Source organism: Camelus ferus, chromosome 18 (genome assembly GCF_009834535.1).
Source record: "Camelus ferus isolate YT-003-E chromosome 18, BCGSAC_Cfer_1.0, whole genome shotgun sequence".
NCBI classification, from domain to species: domain Eukaryota; kingdom Metazoa; phylum Chordata; class Mammalia; order Artiodactyla; family Camelidae; genus Camelus; species Camelus ferus.
This window is the reverse complement of record NC_045713.1, coordinates 9,250,244-9,267,931: the sequence shown is the minus strand read 5'-3', so window position 1 is coordinate 9,267,931 and position 17,688 is coordinate 9,250,244. Positions and strand designations below refer to the sequence as shown.

Sequence of the window (17,688 nt, the reverse complement as noted above, 5' to 3'; positions counted from 1 at the left end):
GTGGGAGGCACACTGTTCGCAGTGCTGTGCCGCCTCAGTGCTGTCCAGCTCTGGAACTTCATCTCGCAGACCTGAAGCTCTGTCCCTGTCGGACACTCTCTCCCCGTCCGCTACTCCCCAGCCCCAGGCACCCACCACCTGCTTTCTTTTTCCATGGATTTGCTCTAGGACCCTCACAGGAGTGGAATCGCAAGGTGTCTGTCCTTCTGTGTCTGGCTTGTTTCCCCGAGCATCATGTCCTCAGGACTCATCCGCGATGTAGCAGGTGTCAAGACTTCCTGTTTAAGGCTGAATAATATTCCACTGTATGGATGGACCACACTTTGTGCGTTCACGTGTCAGTGGGTAATTACAACTTTTGGCTGTTGTGAATAATACTGCTATGAACATGGGTTTGCAGACCTTTCTTCAAGTTCCTGCTTCCAGTTCTTTGGGGTATAGGCCCAGAAGTGGGATGGCTGGATCCCATGGTGATTCTGTATTTAAGTTTTTGAGGAACTGCTGTACTGCTTAACACAGCAGCCGCGCCGTTTTTACTGCGCCCACCAGCCGCACAAGGATTCTGGTTCCTCCACATCCGTGCCAACGCCTCTTTCTTTCCTTCTCTCTTCGTTAATAGCTGTCTTACCATCCGTGTGTGGTGGAGCCTGCGGGTGATCCGATACAGGCTCGGTTTGGAGACTTCAGCTCTGTGACCACCACGTCTCGCCGGTCCTTGTCCTCCCGCATTCTGACGGGCCAGCGGCTGAGGGCGGCAGTGGTGGCGGACCCGTATGGCGGTGGAATGCTGAACTTGGAGTCCACCCTGCAGCTAAATGGGGACAGTAGGGACCTTCCTCTCTGGCTGCTTTTGGGGAGCCTCTCATGGCTCGAAAGGCACTTTCCACTGTGGGGGGCTCTCTGCTGGCAGGGAGGACCCCTGGGGTGCTTTGGCTGAGCAGGGTGAGGGGGATCTCCACGTGCTTAGTGCACCCCACACTTGGGCCAGTGAGAATCGGGGGGGCCCCCTGAGAGCGGCTGCCTGTGCTCGCGGTGCAGCGGCTCCCGGTCTGTGACCCTGCGTCGCTGTGCTGAGATGAAGCAAGGGCATGCCAGGCAGCGGGGTTTATTGGGCACATCCTGTTTGTTTCCTGGCGAGGACGGGCCCCAGATGTTACTGCTGACCCTCCGGATGCGTCCCGGTGGCAGGATCCCTGCCTGAAGGCTCTGATGGACGTGTGCTGGGAAGGATAGTTTTTGGCTGCATTTGAAGTTTCATTACTTTGAGTTTTGGATCACCGACTCAGAGAATCCCAGAATGTCGGAGCTGAACGGATATTAAATACTGCTCATTGGCCATTTCCCTTTGCGTGCTGCAGAGGGGCAAAGGTACTTGGGGTCACACAGTGTGTTGGTGGCTGGCCTGGGAGTGAGCCAGCTCCCTGTCATGTCACCCTGGGGCCAGAGGAGCGAGATGCCCAGAGAGGCCCGGTCCACGCGGCATGCGGGGCCCTGATCTGTGGGCCAGCGGGAGCCCAGGGCCTGACACCTGTTTTGGGGAGCACGTGCTAAGCTGTTCTCAGGGACTTGCAGAATCTGTTGGGACGGGAGGCGAGGTTTCCTGAGTGTTTCCGGGAGCTGGTTATCCTCAGCTCTGCTGTCCGTTCCCACGAAGGCTGTGGGTGCGAGCTGGTGTTAGCCCAGGGCTCTTGGCCTGTGGGGCCGAGCCCCTCCCCGGCCCAGCGTCAGGACAGGGGATGGCTCTTCAAGGCCAGGGCTTCCGACTCCAGGTGAGCCCCACGGTAGAGCCTTTTGTGCTGGAAGGGTCAGAGCAGGGGTGGAGGCCCATCCAGGGATGTTGCCATAGTCAAGGCTCAGAGGGTGATGATCGGGCCCAGGGCTGGACATCCTCACCCCCAGCTTACTGAGTGTGAGCTGAAAGCTCAGAGGTGGTCACTCGCTAGGCCACATAGCTGGGAGTGCTGGACGCTGGATGTCAGCCCACCTCAAAGGTGAGAGTCCCTCCTTTGTCCGCAGCCACCCGTGCGGGCCTGGCTGGCCTCTCTTGTCTGCTCTGAGCTGAGTGGTCGCTGCGCTGGCGTCGAGCGCATCTTCCAGGTGCTGGTTTTAGGAGGCTCCCTTGGTAAGAGTGGTGAAGTCCTGCGGTGAACGTGACATTTACTCCTGGAAAGCCAGAACTTTGGCCCTGCTCTTCTGCCCTTTCCTCAGCGTACGGGCCATCCCAGGACAGCGTCTCCTGTCTCAAATGTCCTTTCCCCCTTCTTTCTCATTCTTAAATTTTTTTTTCTTCAAAAATATGAATGTCCTAGTTCAGTAAATTGATGTTTGGGATTCCTGGCTTTCTTATCATTGAAACTTCTGCAGAGGGGTTAAGGTGGTCGGGAGTGGTGTCTTTGCTTTAAAACGCCTTTCGCGTTTAGTCTTTTAAGCTCTCCAGCGATCGGAGTCCGGATTCCTCAGCCACACGAGATCACTTGGGAATCACCGCTGAGCTCACACTCTGCCTTGGGGGTTATTTTCATTGTCAGGGAAGTCACAACGTGTTCCCCATTATGCGTGTATTCATTTTAATCTTACATAACGTTTTTGATAGAGCCCTCTTGGCCCGCCTCTAACCCGAGAACGCGGGTGCCTTCCCTTTCTTTACGTCATCTTTCACTTCCTTGGTCAGAGTCATTCCTGAGTATTTTATTTTTTTGGATGAAATTTTAAAAGGGATTGTTTCTTTACTTTCCTTTTCCGAGAGTTCGTTGTCTGTCAGTGTGAAGAAATGCCTCTGATTTCTCAGTGTTAATCTTGTGTCCTGCGACCTTGCCGAGGTCTTCTCTCTTCAGCTCTAGCAGTTTTTGTGTGGCGCCTTTAGGGTTTTCTCTATACGGTATCATGTCATCCGCATATAATGACAGTTTTACCTCTTCTCTTCCAATTTGGGTCCCTCATTTCTTTTTCTTGTCTAACTGCTGTGGCTAGGACTTCCAGTACTACATTGAATAGAAGTTGGGGAGAATGGGCATCCTTGTTGGTTCCAGATTGGTGCTCCTCCAGTGATCTTGCCCCCGTTACTTTTATTTTTCCTCTATTTTTTTTTTTTTAATATTAAGTAGGTATTTTCCGGTGCACTCTTCGCATGCCCTCACTGCTTTGGTTGCTGTACTTTTGTTGTGATTTTGTTAGTGATTGCCCTGGGGGTTACGGCTAACCTTCATAACAGTGTAGCTTGGATGAATGCTGTTTGATTTCAGTAACAGATAAACACTTTGCTCCTGTGAAACTCCACTCCTTCTCCCCCTTCTGGGCTGTTACCATACAGATTACACCTGTACCAATTACATGCCCATCAAAACAGATATATAGTCATTGCTTGATAAAGTTGTCTCTTAAATCAGCTCAAAAGAAAGGGTTTCAAGTGCAGAGCACACGAGTGCTGCCGTCTGTGTTTACTAACGAACGCAGTACCTCTGCGGGTGTGCTTTGTTTCCCACGTGGCTCCTTCCCGCTGGGGAAGGCCGGCTGGTGAGGGGTTTGCTTTGGTTGTGGAGGGACGGTTTTGCTGCGTGTAGCATTCCTGGTTGCCCTCTTTGCCTTTTGGCAGTTGGAATGTCATCCCACTGCCTTTTGGCCTCCATCGGCTGTTAATCTCAAAGCAGATCCTTTGTGAATTTTTTAAAATGGACGTCTGGTTGATTCTCAGTGCTGCGCTAGTTTCTGGTGTGCAGCACGGTGCTTGAGCCGTGCATGTGTACATACGCTCCTTTTCATGCTCTTTTTCATTATAAGTTACTACCAGCTATTGAGCATAGTTCCCTGTGCGATGTAGAGTAGAACATTATCGTTTATTCTTTTTTTTAAAGTGTTTTATATTTTGGGGGGGAGGTAATTAGGTTTATTTATTTGTTTAGTTTTTAGTGAGAGTGCTGGGGACTGAACCCAGGCCCTCGCGCAGCTGAGCGCACTCTCCCGCTGAGCGAGACCTTCCCCCGCCCTGGACATACTTTCTTATTTCTTTGCACGTCTTAGAAACTTTATTGAAAACTGGATGTGGCACCTCTGGAAATCAGATCCCCCTTCAGGGGTTGCTGCTGTTTGCTGCTTGTGAGCAGCTTTTCTGAACGAATTCTGTGACTTCTCTAGCGTGAGTTTCCTGTGGCTGCCGTGAGGAAGCACCACACCCGGTGCCTTAAAACAACACTCCTGGAGGCTGGAGGTCCGAGGTCCGGGTGTCGGCGGGCCGCGCTCCCTCTGCAGCCTGCAGGGGAGGGTCCTCCTGCCCGCCCCACAGGGCAGCCGTCCTCGGCGTCCCCGGGCTGCAGCTGTGGCCGTGGCCTCCTCCCCGCGTGTCTGTGAGTCCCTGTCCCGCGTGGCCTCCTCTTCTAAGAAGGCCAGTCGCACTGGACTCTCGCCTGCTCTGCTGTGACCTTGCTGCGACTTAACTGGCCCCCGTACCAGTGACAGCACCCTGCATCGCCACCAACTTTGAGCCACTTTCTAGTGTTCTGAAAAGGTGGATCCTGACGATTTTTGACAGTGTTCTCGTTGCTTTTGTGGAGGAGAGGGTTTTGGGGGGTCCTTACTGATGTCACCTACATTTTACATTTGGAGGGTTTGTATCCTTTATATACCTGGCAGTTTACTCATTTAAAGTGTATAATACAGTAATTAATAAAAGTGAAATAAAACATCTAATACAGTGGTCTGTAGTATGTTTAGAGTTGTGCAGCCATCACCACAGTCAATTTTAGCGCATCTTCTCATCCCCCCTTACTTGTCAGTGGTCTCTCCCCACCCCCGCCCCTCCATCCCCTCCCAGCCCCCCAGCAGGCACTCACCTGCTTTGCTTCTGCAGTTTCCCTTCCTGGACAGTTTCATGCAGGTGGAGTCACCCCACAGAGGTCTTTTATGACTGACCTGCTTTCCCTCAGCATCACGTTTGCCAGGCTCACCTGCGTTGTAGCTGGAGCCACGCCTTTTTTATGGCTGAATATTGCTCCACTGTGTGTAGAGCACTTTCATGTGTCCAGTCGTCTGTCGGTGGGCATTTGGGTTCTTCCTGTCTTTGGCTCCTGTGGCCGGTGCTGCTGTGGCGTTTGTGTGCAGGTCTCCGTGTGGGTGCTTTTATTTCTCCTGAGTGTGCGCCTGGGAGTGAGGTTGCTGGCCCCACGCTAACCCTGTTTCTGACATTCTGAGGAGCTGCCCGCCTGCAGCACCCACACACCTACCAGCCTGCGTGAGGGTTTTCCATGTCCTTGCCGACAGTCAGTGTCATTTCTTCTCTGGTCGAGGCAGCGTGGTGGCCCGGCTGGCACTTCCACGGCAGGCAGTGTTGCTGGGCATGTTTTCACGTGTGTCTGGCCATTTGTACATCTTTGGGGAAATGTCTGTGCCCGCCCCTGCCCACTGTAAGACTGGGCTATTTGTCTGTGTTCTCACTGGGTTGTGTGTGTGTGTGTGGGGGGGGGGTCCTTCGCATAGTCCAGGTGTATTTGCTTCATCAGATGGATGACCTGCAGGCATCTTCTCTGACAAAAATAAGTCTTCCCCCATTACCTTTTAGCTTTATTATTTCCCGTTTTTCCACATATTCTGCGCTCCAGTTAAGATTTTGCTTTCCCCCAGAGGTGCGCTGTGTTTCCCTCCTGAAAATACAGTAAATATCAGGAAATAGTCACTCAGCAAACGTTCCTTGAGCACCTGCCGTGTGCCAGGCTCCCCCCTCGCCACCAGGACGCACCTGGGAAGAGCCACGTGAATCCCTGCCCTCCTGGACGGTGTTGGCAGGATGGTGGAGAAAATTACTTGGCCCGTTTCTTTTGTGCTAACCCCTTTCTTGAGTCTGGAGAAAAAGAGGGCCTTTTTTTTTCTCCGCATGTAACTTTTAAATATTTCACTTCTTTCTCTTCGCCAAGTTGCCAACGAGCCTTGGCTGGCCCTAGAGATATGGGTGTCCAAGCTGATTCATGGCGTAGAGGACATGCCCTGAGCGTGCTGGATGATGTGACCTGGGCCACAGCGGGGTTTGGCTGGGTGACGTGGGAGTCCACGTGCTGAGCCAGCAGGTGGTGGCAGTGGCCGGGGCGGTGGGGGCTCCCGCTCTGAGCAGCTGTGTTCCCCTTCTCTCCTGCAGACCCGCCAGTGCCCCAGGTCGGCGAGCAGAGGGCCCCGGACGCCGGTCGGATGCAGATGCCGCCGGGGAACCCGCTGCTGCTGTCTCTCACGCTGCAGGAGCTGCTGGCCAGGGACGTGGTGCAGGTGGAGCTCATCCCCGAGAAGAAGGGCCTCTTCCTGAAGCACGTGGAGTATGAGGTCTCCAGCCAGGTACCACCGAGCGGGGGCAGTGGTGGTGGTGGGGGCTCAGCTCACAGGAAGACCTCTGCAGTGCGCAGCCCCCGGCGGCTCAGCCTGCCCTCAGCACCCCGAGCTCTTGGATCCTCTGGGGTCCTGCGTCTCAGTTTTGCCTTTTCCGTAGTGTCCTGTCGGTGGAGTCACAGCCTGCAGCCTTCCCTGACTGGCTGCTTCCCCGCAGCGATGGTAACTAGTGTAACGTGTAATATTCGAGATCGCTGCTCACGCGTGGTTCTCGTGTGAGCTTTTGTACTCGACCCCGTGGGGTTACTCTCCAGACCGGATGCCAATCTTGGGGAGCCTGCAGGCTTATCAGGGGCAGGCTCAGGATGGGATCTGTCGGCGGTTTGTTTGAATTGCACGTCTCCGTGTTCAGCGTTTGGGTCACCTTGAGGAGGTGTGTGCCGCCGTGTTCGTGTCATTTGAAAGTGCATGTTAGGGACGCTCCTGCAGGGGTGGTTCTGTGCTCCCTTCTAAGGACCGGACGGATGCCACCGTGGCACTGAAACCTCCAAAAAGAGGCTTGTATCTTTCAGAAGATCTGAAGCAATGGGCAGCTAAGTGTGCAGTCGGAGCTGCACAGAGCTCGCCATCTGCTTCCACGCATTGAGAAGCTCAGGCCTCTCCTGTTGGTAGAGGCCTGGGAGGGGAGACGGGGAGGGCAGCGATGTTGGCTCTCCAGGTCTGTCTGGTGCTGGCAGAGAAGGTCGGGGCAGCAGTTAGCCGCGGGGCCCTGGCGTCGGGTCTGAGCTCGGTGCCCTTTGCCCTGCAGCGCTTCCAGTCGTCCGTGTATCGGCGGTACAACGACTTCGTGGTCTTCCACGAGATGCTGCTGCAGAAGTTCCCGTACCGCATGGTGCCGGCCCTCCCGCCCAAGAGGATGCTGGGAGGTAAGCGGGTGGTCCAAAGTCTGGGGGCGCAGGGAAGTGGGGGCCTCCGACCCCAGGTGCCGAGGATGGACGCCACTCTCCACTCCTGGCCGGTCTTCTTCCGGGCCCTCTGCCCCACGGGAGGGGGTGGCAGCAGGGCTGCTGGGACGTGCTAGCCTGGGGTTGTCCCAGGGTGTGGCTGTGGCTGTGGCTGTGGCTGAGAGCCCAGGTCTGCTACAGGGAGTGGGGGGGGGTTGACATCACCTGCTGCCCGTGGCCTGCATGAACCCCCTGCTTGGTGACTGACCTGAGGGAGGCACCTGTTGTGCAGGGGAGAAAGGGTATAGCCCACTCTCCTTCCCAGAGGGCAGGGCCGGGACGTCCTGGGGCTCTGGTGGGGGGCCGGGGAGTGCTGTGAACCTGAGCAGTGGGTACCACCCCCGGGTTAGGCGGTCTCCTGCCCCTGAGCGGTAGTGCCTGTGAGCGGGGATTAATCTGCATCTCAAACGACATAAAAAACTAGCAAATGGCTGTTGGACCTTCATTGCTTCCCCTGCAGTTACCTGGGGCTAGGTGAGGGGTCGTGGGCGCCTCTGGGTGGCGCTGGCCTGTCTCTGCTGGGCTTCTGGAGTGGGCGGTGCCCGCAGCCTCCTCTCAGGTCTCGTTGATCCTCACCCACGGCTCTTGTCTCAAATTCCAAATAAAACCTAATGGGAAGGCAAGTGCCCAGAGCCGGCAGGTCGGGTTTTTGCCATTTTCTAACCACCGTGAAGAGCTTTTGCCCTCACCGCTCCCTGGCCAGCTCAGACTCGGGCGCTGTGACCGTCTCCTCGCCCCACATGCGCGCACGGAGCAGAGTGTGTCACCGGAGGGCGGAGGGATGTCAGGGCTGGAGGACCAGAGATGTTTCGGGAGTGGGGTAGGCGCTCACGGAGCCCGGGCGTCAGGGCTGACTGAGGACAGGCAGGGTGTGGGAGCTGGCAGCCGCCGTGAGAGGCCTGACCGCGTGTTCCGGCTTTTATGGTGGCACGGCCCCCGTGGGTGGGCTCCTGGCGGCCTTGAGGGGCAGGGGGCCTCACCCGGCTTTTCTTTCTTCAGTAGTTTTAAGACAGTGTTTTAAATACTGTTTTCCTCTGTGGTCAGGTTTAAATCTCCTCACTGCACAGTCAGCATACGCAGAGGGTGAGTGGCAGTGAGTGAGTGGGAGCTGGGCTGAGGGGCCGTACGAGGGTCGCAGACCCACTTGTTTGTAGCGCGCGGTGTTGGCGGGGTCATGGAAGCCCGCAATTGAGACGCCGCGGCGAGGGGCCCGGTGCTGCTGAGCAAACCAGCGGGTGCCTCGGTGCTCCCGGCAGGGCCCCAGCCCAGGGCTGCTTGCAGGGGGCGGGGCGGGGGGGCTCTGTCCCGCCTTCTCCTGCAGCCTCTGGGTCTGTCTCGGCCAGACCACATGGCTTTGAGGCCTCAGCGCGGGAGGCCCCCTGGGTTCGGGCCTGGCCCGCGAGGTCACTCCGGGCTCTGCCTTCAGCCGACAGGGAGTTCATCGAGGCCCGGCGGAGAGCGCTGAAACGCTTCATCAACCTGGTGGCCCGGCACCCCCCCTTCTCCGAGGACGTCGTCCTCAAGCTGTTCCTGTCCTTCACCGGCCCCGTGAGTACCTCCCGGGCGGCCGCCCGCGCGGTCCGGGTGCTGGGCCTGAGGCTCCCGGCTCCTGTCTTCTTTCTGAAATTTGCTTTTGTCTCGTGGTCTCCCCCTCCTCCCTCTCTCAATCCCCTGGTTTGGGTGCCCTGGTGGACTCTGTCTATATGGGCCGCCGTAAATAAGATTTACTTTCTCCCCCGGGAACAGGTTGGGTGTGACTCTAAGGGGGATCCCTGGTCTGACTCTCTGGGCTTTGTGCGTCCGGGAGGAAGTGGTGTTCCTCAGCACAGCCACGAGGGTTTGAGGGTAATGCGCAGACGGCTCCGTGGTTTGGAGGTTTACAGATGAGCTGGAGACTCCAGATGTGAACAGGTGTTTAAAGGCCAGGCTGGCTTGGGTTCGGTACCACAGGGAGCACCAGCTGACTCTCCCTGGCGGAGCGGCGGGGTGGACGCGTGTCCTGGGAGGGAGCTCTGCCCCGGCCCTGGCTCCTGTGAGAAGTCAGAGCCGTGGCTTCCCCTCTCCAGGCTGCTGTCAGGCTGTCCACGAGTCAGGAAGCCGAGGCACAGCCCTTGTGCCCAGCTGAGGGCAAGATGCTGCTTGGGGGCCCCGGGTCCCCAGGGCTAAGCTCTTCGTGGGCAGAGAGGTTTCCCGGAGGGACCCTCCTTTTGGGGGCGGGTGGAGGGGGCGCCCACGAGGATGCCCCACGGTGGGATAGGCATGTCCTGTCTCCGCTGTTGGAGGAAACCCCCTTCTGAGCAGGCACCTGGTGGGGGGGGGGTCTCGGCTCCCACCTCCCAGCCGCAGGAGGACGCAGAGGCCGCCTCCGCACGAGCCTGTCCCTTCCCCCCGCTCCTGGAGGCTGCGAGGGCCTTTGACCCCGAGAGCCGGCTGTGGGCTCCCCCTCTGCGATGCCTGGGCTGCCTGCCGGCGCTGCCCCTTTGGCGAGGCCGTTCCAGACATTCAGTGAATGCTTGCCTCTGAGCCGGGAGCACGGGTCTTTTGAACCCTAGGGTGGACAGGTTTCTATAGAACAGCCCTCCTTACGGCTGTGGAGGAATGTGGTGGGACGGGGGAGCTCGGCGTGGCTCGAGGATGGGGAGGGAGGCGGGGGCCGGCGGCGGCAGGCAGGGTGTCCCCGGCGCCTCCCCAGCTCCGTTTTCTTCTTTGGTAAAATGAGAGAATTGGGACAAACACTCTCTGAGGCATCCCTGAAATTCTGGAACTCCTGACCCTACACAGCTGCGTGTTAGGCTCTCTGCCTCGGTTTCCCGCGCTCTCTGTAGGGCCCTCAGCTCTGGGCATGGCGCTGCCAGGGAGCCTCCCTCCAGGGAGCAGGGCTGGGAGCCAGGGCTGGGGACCCCGAGTGCTGCCCTTCCTCTGCCCACCCGTTCTCCCCGGGCTCAAGGGCGCCGTTCTCACGGGTCCAGCCATAGGAAGGAGGAGACCTCAGCCTCCGCCTCTGCGCCCCACGTGGCCCTACCAGGACGTAATCACCCTGATGTCTGTCTGGAGTACTGGTGTCCCTGGTCTGCAGTTGGAGTTCCCATTTTTCTGGGCAGAGGTTTTCCCTCCGGAGCTGGAGCTGGCGGTGCTGCCATGACCTCGGGCCTTCCTGTCTGTGGAAAGCCCGCCACCCCAAGCTTGAGGCCGCTGGGAGGAAAATGGAACAGGAGACGAGAAGAGATTACCACTTGTGTGAAAGCCTGCATAGGGAGACGCTGTTCTCTCGGGGAGGGCGGCATCCCGCTTCCTGGCGACTTGGTTGGTCTGACGCCGGCTTTTCTGCGGCGGGTGGAGGCTCACGTGCTTCTCCCTCCCTTTTGCAGGATGTGCAGAACAAGCTGAAGGAGTCCGCCCAGTATGTGGGAGACGAGTTCGTGAATTGTAAGCTGGCCGCTCGGGCCAAGGTAGAGTTCTGATCTGGATGACCGCTTCCTCTGAGCCAGAGCAGTAATTGTGGCGATAGCTGGTGATGTTTAGCTTGCCCCCACCACATGCCAGGGCCCAGGCTAAGGTGCAGCGCTCATTTTTCTCATTTAACCCTGGTTTAGACCGCTCTGAAACACAACAGGTGCCAGTCCCGTCGTACAGAAGAGGAAACAGGTGCAGACAGGCTGCCACTCGCCAGGGTCCCCAGGCGTCTAAGCGGCAGGGCCCGTACGTGGCTGAGCCCCGACCGCAGGGCCCTCCAGGCTCCTGCCCCACGTCCCGAGGTGTTTCATGATTCAGATGGACCCATGCGTGGGCGTCAGCTTTTTGGATTCCAGGGGATTGATGTTCTGGTTTATTTTAAAATCTATTTAATATGGTCTTTTTCTCAGAAGAATGAAAGCAGCTATTTGGTGGCTCTTATAAAAGCAATTCTTTCTTACACTCCTTCTCCAAACAAACGCGTTAAAACAATTCATGTTTTTTGGAGGGTGATTAGGTTCATTTATTTATTACTTTACGGAGGTGCTGGGGAGTGAATCCAGGACCTTGAGCAGGCTAAGCCTGCGCCCTACCACTGAGCTGCACTGCTGCCCCGCAGAAATGTGCTTTTGTTTTCACCTTAGTCCCTAAGGTGCCTGTTTTCAAGCATTGTGTAGTTAGTGTTAGCATCAGTAGGTAGGTAGCGGTGAAGCTGGTGAGAAGTTACTCTCGGGAACAGCCGAGGGCAGTCAGAGGCCCCCGTGCGTGGAGTCAGGCCTGCACGTCGCCGTTTTGAGCGTGAAGATCACGCTTTGTGGTGTGTACTGTGGACGTTTCTGCTGCTTCTGTGGATGAGAAGGAGGGTCCAGGGCAGGTGCTAGAGAGAAGCGGGCTTGTGGGCTGGGCTGGGACTGGGGCCTGGGGGTCTGGGCTCATTTCCCTGCTCAGCTGGTGGCGTCGCCCCCCTCTCCACTGGGTCGTCTTTTCTGAAGGCGTTTCGCTTCTGGTAACCAGAGTTCTCCTCCCTCCCCACCCGTCAGGACTTCCTCCCGGCAGACATCCAGGCTCAGTTCGCCATCAGCCGGGAGCTGATCCGCAATGTCTACAACAGCTTTTACAAGCTTCGTGACCGGGCCGAGCGCATGGTGTCGCGGGCCATCGACAGCGCTGCCGACCTCCTCGTGTTCGGGAAGGAGCTGAGGCAGGTGGCCCCGCTCGGTGGGGAGGGGTCTTTAGACTTTCGGTCAGGGGCTTGGAGTGGAAAGTGCAGTGACCAGCTCCACAGAGGGAAGGAGTGTGCGGGGAGACGGGAGATGGCGTCTGGAAGAGACAAGGTGGAGGGCGTAGGCAGAGCAGCGTGGGATCCTGAACGTCTGGGTTTTCCCCGTTGTCAGGGTGGGATCTGAGAAAAGGTTCCTCTGACTCGGGACAGGACGCCAGGGCTGGTCACGCTTAGAACTGTGCGTCCCAAGCCCACTGTGCACACGTCCCCAGGGGCCTCGTTGACAGCGTTGGTTCCGGGTCCTGGCGGGGGAGCTCCCAGGCCTGCTGTGGCCCGCCCTCTGAGCAGCAGGGCCTGGCTCGGAGCCGCGCAGGCCACCCTGAGTGGCTCGTGTCTGGCCAGAGGCGTGTCAGGTGGGCTGCCCGCCGGCCGCCAGGTCTGAGTGTCTCCGCCCCCCGTGTTCCTTTCCGCTCAGCACTTTAGGGTCTGACACGACGCCGCTCCCCTCCTGGGCCGCTCTGAGCAGCAGCACGTGGGGGTCCCTCAAGCAGGCGCTGAGAGGCCTGTCCGTTGAATTTGCACTGCTCGCCGACAAGGCTGCGCAGCAGGTGAGTGGGTCTGTTCTCTGTGGCACCTGCTCCGAGAACGTCCTGGGCCCGTTGGCACACGGGAGAGGCTCCTTCCGGGGTGGCCGTCGGAGTTTGGAGTCTCGAGTGAGTGGACAGCTGCTCTCAGGTCGGAACCGCGTGTCCCCATCTGTTCTGGGTGGCGTCCCACGAGCTACTTACGCTCTTCAGAGGGGCACCGATGACAGAGACCAACTGGGTTCTGGTCTCTTGGGCGTTGACTTTGCTGAGATTAGAAGACGTGATCTGTGCTTGAAATCCAGTGTTGGATGTCCCAGGATGCTTCTGGGTGGACCAGGAAGTTTCCGTTTTTCCGCCCAAGTCAGCTGGCACTCGGCCACTTGACAACTCATCAGAACGAATGAGCTCCCGGTGCCTGGGAGACTCCCGCTGCCGCTCACCCCGGGTGCCCACTCAGCCTCGCAGGGGCTTCTGCTGCCCGGCGGGTGCCGCCTGTAGAAACCTGCAGACTCCTGGTGGTGGCTGGGGATTCATCTGCAGACGCAGCGCTCGCCTCGGGGAGGGTTGTCTGGTGCTCTGTGCTACCAAACTGCTCCATGATTTTGACGTTTGCTCCCTGTTCTTGGGGAAATGGACTTTAGGCTGCTGGTAGGTGGTTTTAAATACTTCAAAATGATGTCACTGTGAGGCCTTGATGTCCGTCTCAGACTCGAAGCTCCTTGGTAACCAGCTGCAGGCCCCCAGCCACGGGCGACCTGCGGCGGTGGAACTGGGGGCTTTTCAGGCTCCAGGCAGGGCCCTCAGGTGCTGGGCGAGATGACTCTTGGTGCTGAAAAGGGAATCTGATACCTCTCTGGTCTGGAAGGCCTTGGGTTTTCTTCCCCTCTGGTCCCTCTGCCTGTGTGTTCCCTTGAGAAGCTGAGCGTAGGGCAGGGTTGGTGTCTCGGCATTGGCGCTGGGTCCGGCCCACCTCCAGGTCTGGGAGGCGCCTGCATCTCCAAGGTGGGAGGACCCAGAGCCTGGTGTCAGAGGACTGGCCGGGTGGAGGGGGCTGGCCCGTGTCTGGTGCTGGGACCTTGCTCAGGCTGCTCTGCTCCCCGTCTTTTTCTCTGTGACTAGAAACAAGGGGGCTGGACTAGATCTTGAAAACCTTTGTGTTTAAGCCTTGACCCTGTGCTCAGAGCTCAGTCTGTTAAACACACGAATGCAGCCGCTCTGTTGCAGAGCCCTGCACCCTGGGTTCACGGCTCCCTCTTGGACAGGTAACCCCGAGAGTGCGCCCAGCGGGATGGGAAGCCTGGCGTCGTTTCCAGCGTCTTTTCTGCATCAGGTCGGGTGCTGTTTCTGCCTTGAAGACGGGGTGTCAGGCATCTGACACGCTGCAGTTTGTGTTTTGAGGTTCCTCCCAGCCCCAAGCCTTAGATTCCTCACGAGTGCTGCTTTGCAGTGTCATGTCTGCAGAAGCGTGTGTCTCGAATATTCCTCCTTGTCCTTGGTGGTCTTTATGCTGATGTGAAATTAGTAGTTTTAACACGAAGCTGGATCAGACGAATGAGTGACAGGCCTTCCGTCCGTCCCGGCGAGGGGTCCCTTTCACTCCTGCTGTACAGGTGAAGGCATCCGAGGGCTGGCTCTTAGTTCTGCCCTCGCGTGTCCCAGTTCTGTGCCCCGCAGCCCTGTCAGGAGACCCGGATGACTGCGTCCCAGCCAGACAAGCGAGGCTCACAGTGGGGCTGTGTCTTACGGGATGGTAGGATTTGTGCTTCCTGTGAAGGCACACATGCTGTGCTGGTGGTTTAGGGCCTTGAATGGCGTCAGACCAGAAACGGAACCTGGTACAAATGGCAGGAGCAGGGGACCCCCTGCTGCACACCAGGGAGGAGCCTCCGTGCTCCCGTGTCCCCGGCCTGGTCGGGGGGAGCAGGCCCCTGTGGCCAGCTGGCGTTGTCCTTTCTGAGCTTAAAGCCCTGCAGCACGCCCGATACTGTCCCCTTTTCACCTTGTTTTCTAGAACCTTGGCTCTGGGTGTGGGGTTGAGTGGGGCGAGCCGCCTCCAAGCCCAGCGGGTCTGAAGGGCCCAGGGACCCCTGCGTAAGTAGCAGAGCTTGAGTGGTGGCTCCCAGCTCCCCGTCCAGTGCTTGTGTCCCCACTGAACTTGGACCTTCCTTCATGTCTCCTGCCTCCCTCTGCCTGCACCCTCCCCACCAAGTCTGATGGGCGGTTTATGGGATGAGATTTCCACCCTCTGCCGTGGCTGGAGCTCTAGAGTTTACAGAAGGGGCTTGGTTTCCCCAAGGAGCTGGTGCTGCACAGGAGAGAGGCGCTCAGCAAGCACTGGGACAGGTGCTCAGCAAACACGCCAGAGAGGTGCTTGACGCACGTTGGTGGCTGAGGAATGTGAGGGCACTAGAGCTTCCCCACTGCCTCAAATGGCCAGGACCACAGAGTTAGCCTAGTCGGGGCTCCTGGGAAAGCACCATAGTGCTGACTGTTGCCATTACAACCAAGGGCAGGTGCCTGCCTCTCCGGAGCGTGGACTCTGGGCCCAGGGCTTTGGCACGGGCTCCTTCTGCCCGGGAGCAGCTGTGAACATCGGCGTCTGTGTTGGTCAGCTGTGTGCACGCGACTTGCCCGTGTGTGCGTGCGATCCTGAGCTCCCGCTACTGGAAGCCCCTGTCACGTTCATGTCCTTGGCATGTGACGGGTGACCCCTGGGCAGGGCTTCACTTGTCATTACCAGGAACACCCATTCCACTAACAGGGTTGCCCCCGTGACGCCCTGGGCTCGCCGTGCCCTTTTGACCTGCGTGCAGGGGTGTGTGCGGGGCCCAGGAGGAGCACCCGCCTGGCCCGTCGCCCGTGTCAGCCAAGCACCAGCACGACTTTGTCCACCTGGCGCAGCTCGGCTTCACATTCAGCCCCACAGCGGCAGGCTCTCCCCATGGCCTCCTCCTGGGCCGGCTTCTCTCCCTCTGACTGAAGCCGAGATGACCCCTCGTTCCCCGCACACCCTCCCTCCCCTCCCCCTCTAACGGCTCACAGCTTCAGCGGCTCTGTCGTCTGCGGGGCCGCCAGGCTGCGGGTTGTGTCGGGGGCGGCCACCAGGTGCTGACCCTCATTCTCAGCCACCTGCCGGGCCTGAGGCTTCGGCCTCATGTCTGGCGGGCTGTCGTGTGGGTGGAGCGTCCCTGCAGAGCCTGCGGCTGTGTCTCTGGCCAGGCCTCGGATCCGGTGTGCTCGGTGTTGGCCAGCCCACCCCGTGTTTTCCAGGGCAAACAGGAAGAGAACGATGTGGTGGAGAAACTGAACCTCTTCCTGGATCTGCTTCAGTCCTATAAAGTGAGTCTTGGCTGCTCCTCCATCAGGAACAGAGCTTTCGAGAAGGATCCTGTGACCTTTCAAGGATGTGACTGGAGGGGAATGGAGCCAGGGTGGCGGAGGGCAGCTGGGCCCTCTGCAGGCTCCTCTGGGTGGGCTCTGTGGGGAGCTGCAGCCTGGGGCTCCAGCACGCGTGTGGATGGCCTCTGGCTTCCCCACTGGGAGAGCAGAGGAGTGAGCGTGTGTGTAAGTGTGACTCTTAACAGCTCTCGGTAAATACCAAGGGGCTGGCCCGAGGAGAGGGAGCCGGCCTCTCCAGTGGGTGGAGGCTCTGGGACGTCAGACCTCAGCTCCGTGTAGGGGTGGGGTGGGTTGCCTGTGGGGCCCAAGAGTCCTTCATGCTGAGCTCAGAGAGCTGCCCAAGCGCTGGTGGGGAAGGTTCTAGAAGGGACTCCTCTCCAGTGAGATGGTAGCCAGGTGGCTTCTGAAGTCACAGCCCTGTGATTCTTTTTTGGGTGGGGGGGGAGGTGATTAAGTTTCTTTATGTATTTTTTAAGTAGTTTTTAATTTTACTTTTTAGTGGAGGGACTGGGGATTGAACCCAGGACCTCATGCATGCTAAGCACGTGCTTTCCCGCTGAGCATAACCCTCCCCCAGCCCTGTGATTCTGCTGCTGACATTCCCAACGGATTTCCTATTAGGGTTATTTCAGGCCTCCAGGAAAATGTCAGTGTGTCTTCCTTTTGGAGACTGTCTGGTGTTTGCTGCTGAGGCCCAGAGCTGCCCCAGCGCTCTGCACTGTCCGTTTTCCTCTTAAGCGAAGCCTGTTTCTTGTGGTTTCCCGTGGGTTTCCGGCTGTGGTGCCGATTTGCACAGCGACCCCCTCACGGTTGGGCCCTGGGCGGCTCCATCGTGTAAACACCGAGTGGAGCGAGTGGGTGCCTGAGAGCTGTTTCTAAGGCGGGAAAGCCGTCCTGCCCCGACGGGGAGGCCGCGGGCGGTGAGTCCGTCCAGGTGCCCCGGCCCCTGGGCTGACCCCCCGCCCCCGCCCGCAGGACCTGTGTGAGCGGCACGAGAAGGGCGTGCTGCACAAGCACCAGCGGGCGCTGCACAAGTACAGCCTGATGAAGCGGCAGGTGATGAGCGCTGCTGCGCACAACCGCGAGCCCGAGTCGGTGGAGCAGCTGGAGTCTCGCATCGTGGAGGTGAGCCGGTGCCCGGGGTCCGCGTGGGGGCTGGGCAGGGCCCTTCCCACACCTGCAGGCTGGACCCGGGCCATCCCCTGGGCGTCCTGTGCTCGTCCCCGTGGGCTTCCAGGACGCGGGTGCCCGAGCACCGAGTGACGAGCTGGTGTAGCCAAATCCGCTGTGACAGACATGGGGGGCGGGCCGGGCCTGGCGCTCAGGAGGGAGGTGGCCTGCGGTCCCACTGTCACCGTGCCAGGTGCCAGGGAGGCTCTTTGCTCTGCAGCAGGAGAGCGTGATCCAGACGATGGAGCTTCGGAACTACTTCTCCCTGTACTGCCTGCACCAGGAGACGCAGCTGGTGCACGTCTACCTGCCCCTCACCTCCCACATCCTCGGGGCCTTCGTCAACTCCCAGATCCAAGGGCACAAGGAGGTGGGTCCCCCTTCGCCTGCATTCAGTCCAGTGCCTTTCTTGCTGCAGCGGCCCTGCTGCTCACCTTGAAGGATCCCTTAGGAGATCCGTGCAGGTGGGGTGAGCTGGGCTTAACACGGTTCCCGTCCGGGTAGACGGTAACTGTGAAGCTGGTGGTGGGGCGCAGAGCAGGACCATGAA

General features: G+C 58.7%; 1 protein-coding gene across 3 annotated transcripts in view; it reads left to right on the top strand.

Annotated features, from left to right (window-relative positions):
* Positions 1-17,688, top strand: part of SNX8 (sorting nexin 8) — a 35,052-nt gene that overhangs the window by 12,462 nt on the left and 4,902 nt on the right. For 2 of the 3 annotated variants that reach the window (XM_032459898.1, XM_032459896.1), the window contains exons 2-10: positions 6,122-6,312; positions 7,112-7,229; positions 8,734-8,855; positions 10,676-10,756; positions 11,801-11,961; positions 12,458-12,590; positions 15,840-15,908; positions 16,944-17,093; positions 17,359-17,508. In XM_032459898.1, the coding sequence (XP_032315789.1) occupies positions 6,122-6,312; positions 7,112-7,229; positions 8,734-8,855; positions 10,676-10,756; positions 11,801-11,961; positions 12,458-12,590; positions 15,840-15,908; positions 16,944-17,093; positions 17,359-17,508 (1,175 nt within the window). The remainder of the gene's footprint in view (positions 1-6,121; positions 6,313-7,111; positions 7,230-8,733; positions 8,856-10,675; positions 10,757-11,800; positions 11,962-12,457; positions 12,591-15,839; positions 15,909-16,943; positions 17,094-17,358; positions 17,509-17,688) is intronic. The other variant, XM_032459897.1, reaches the window with a different exon arrangement.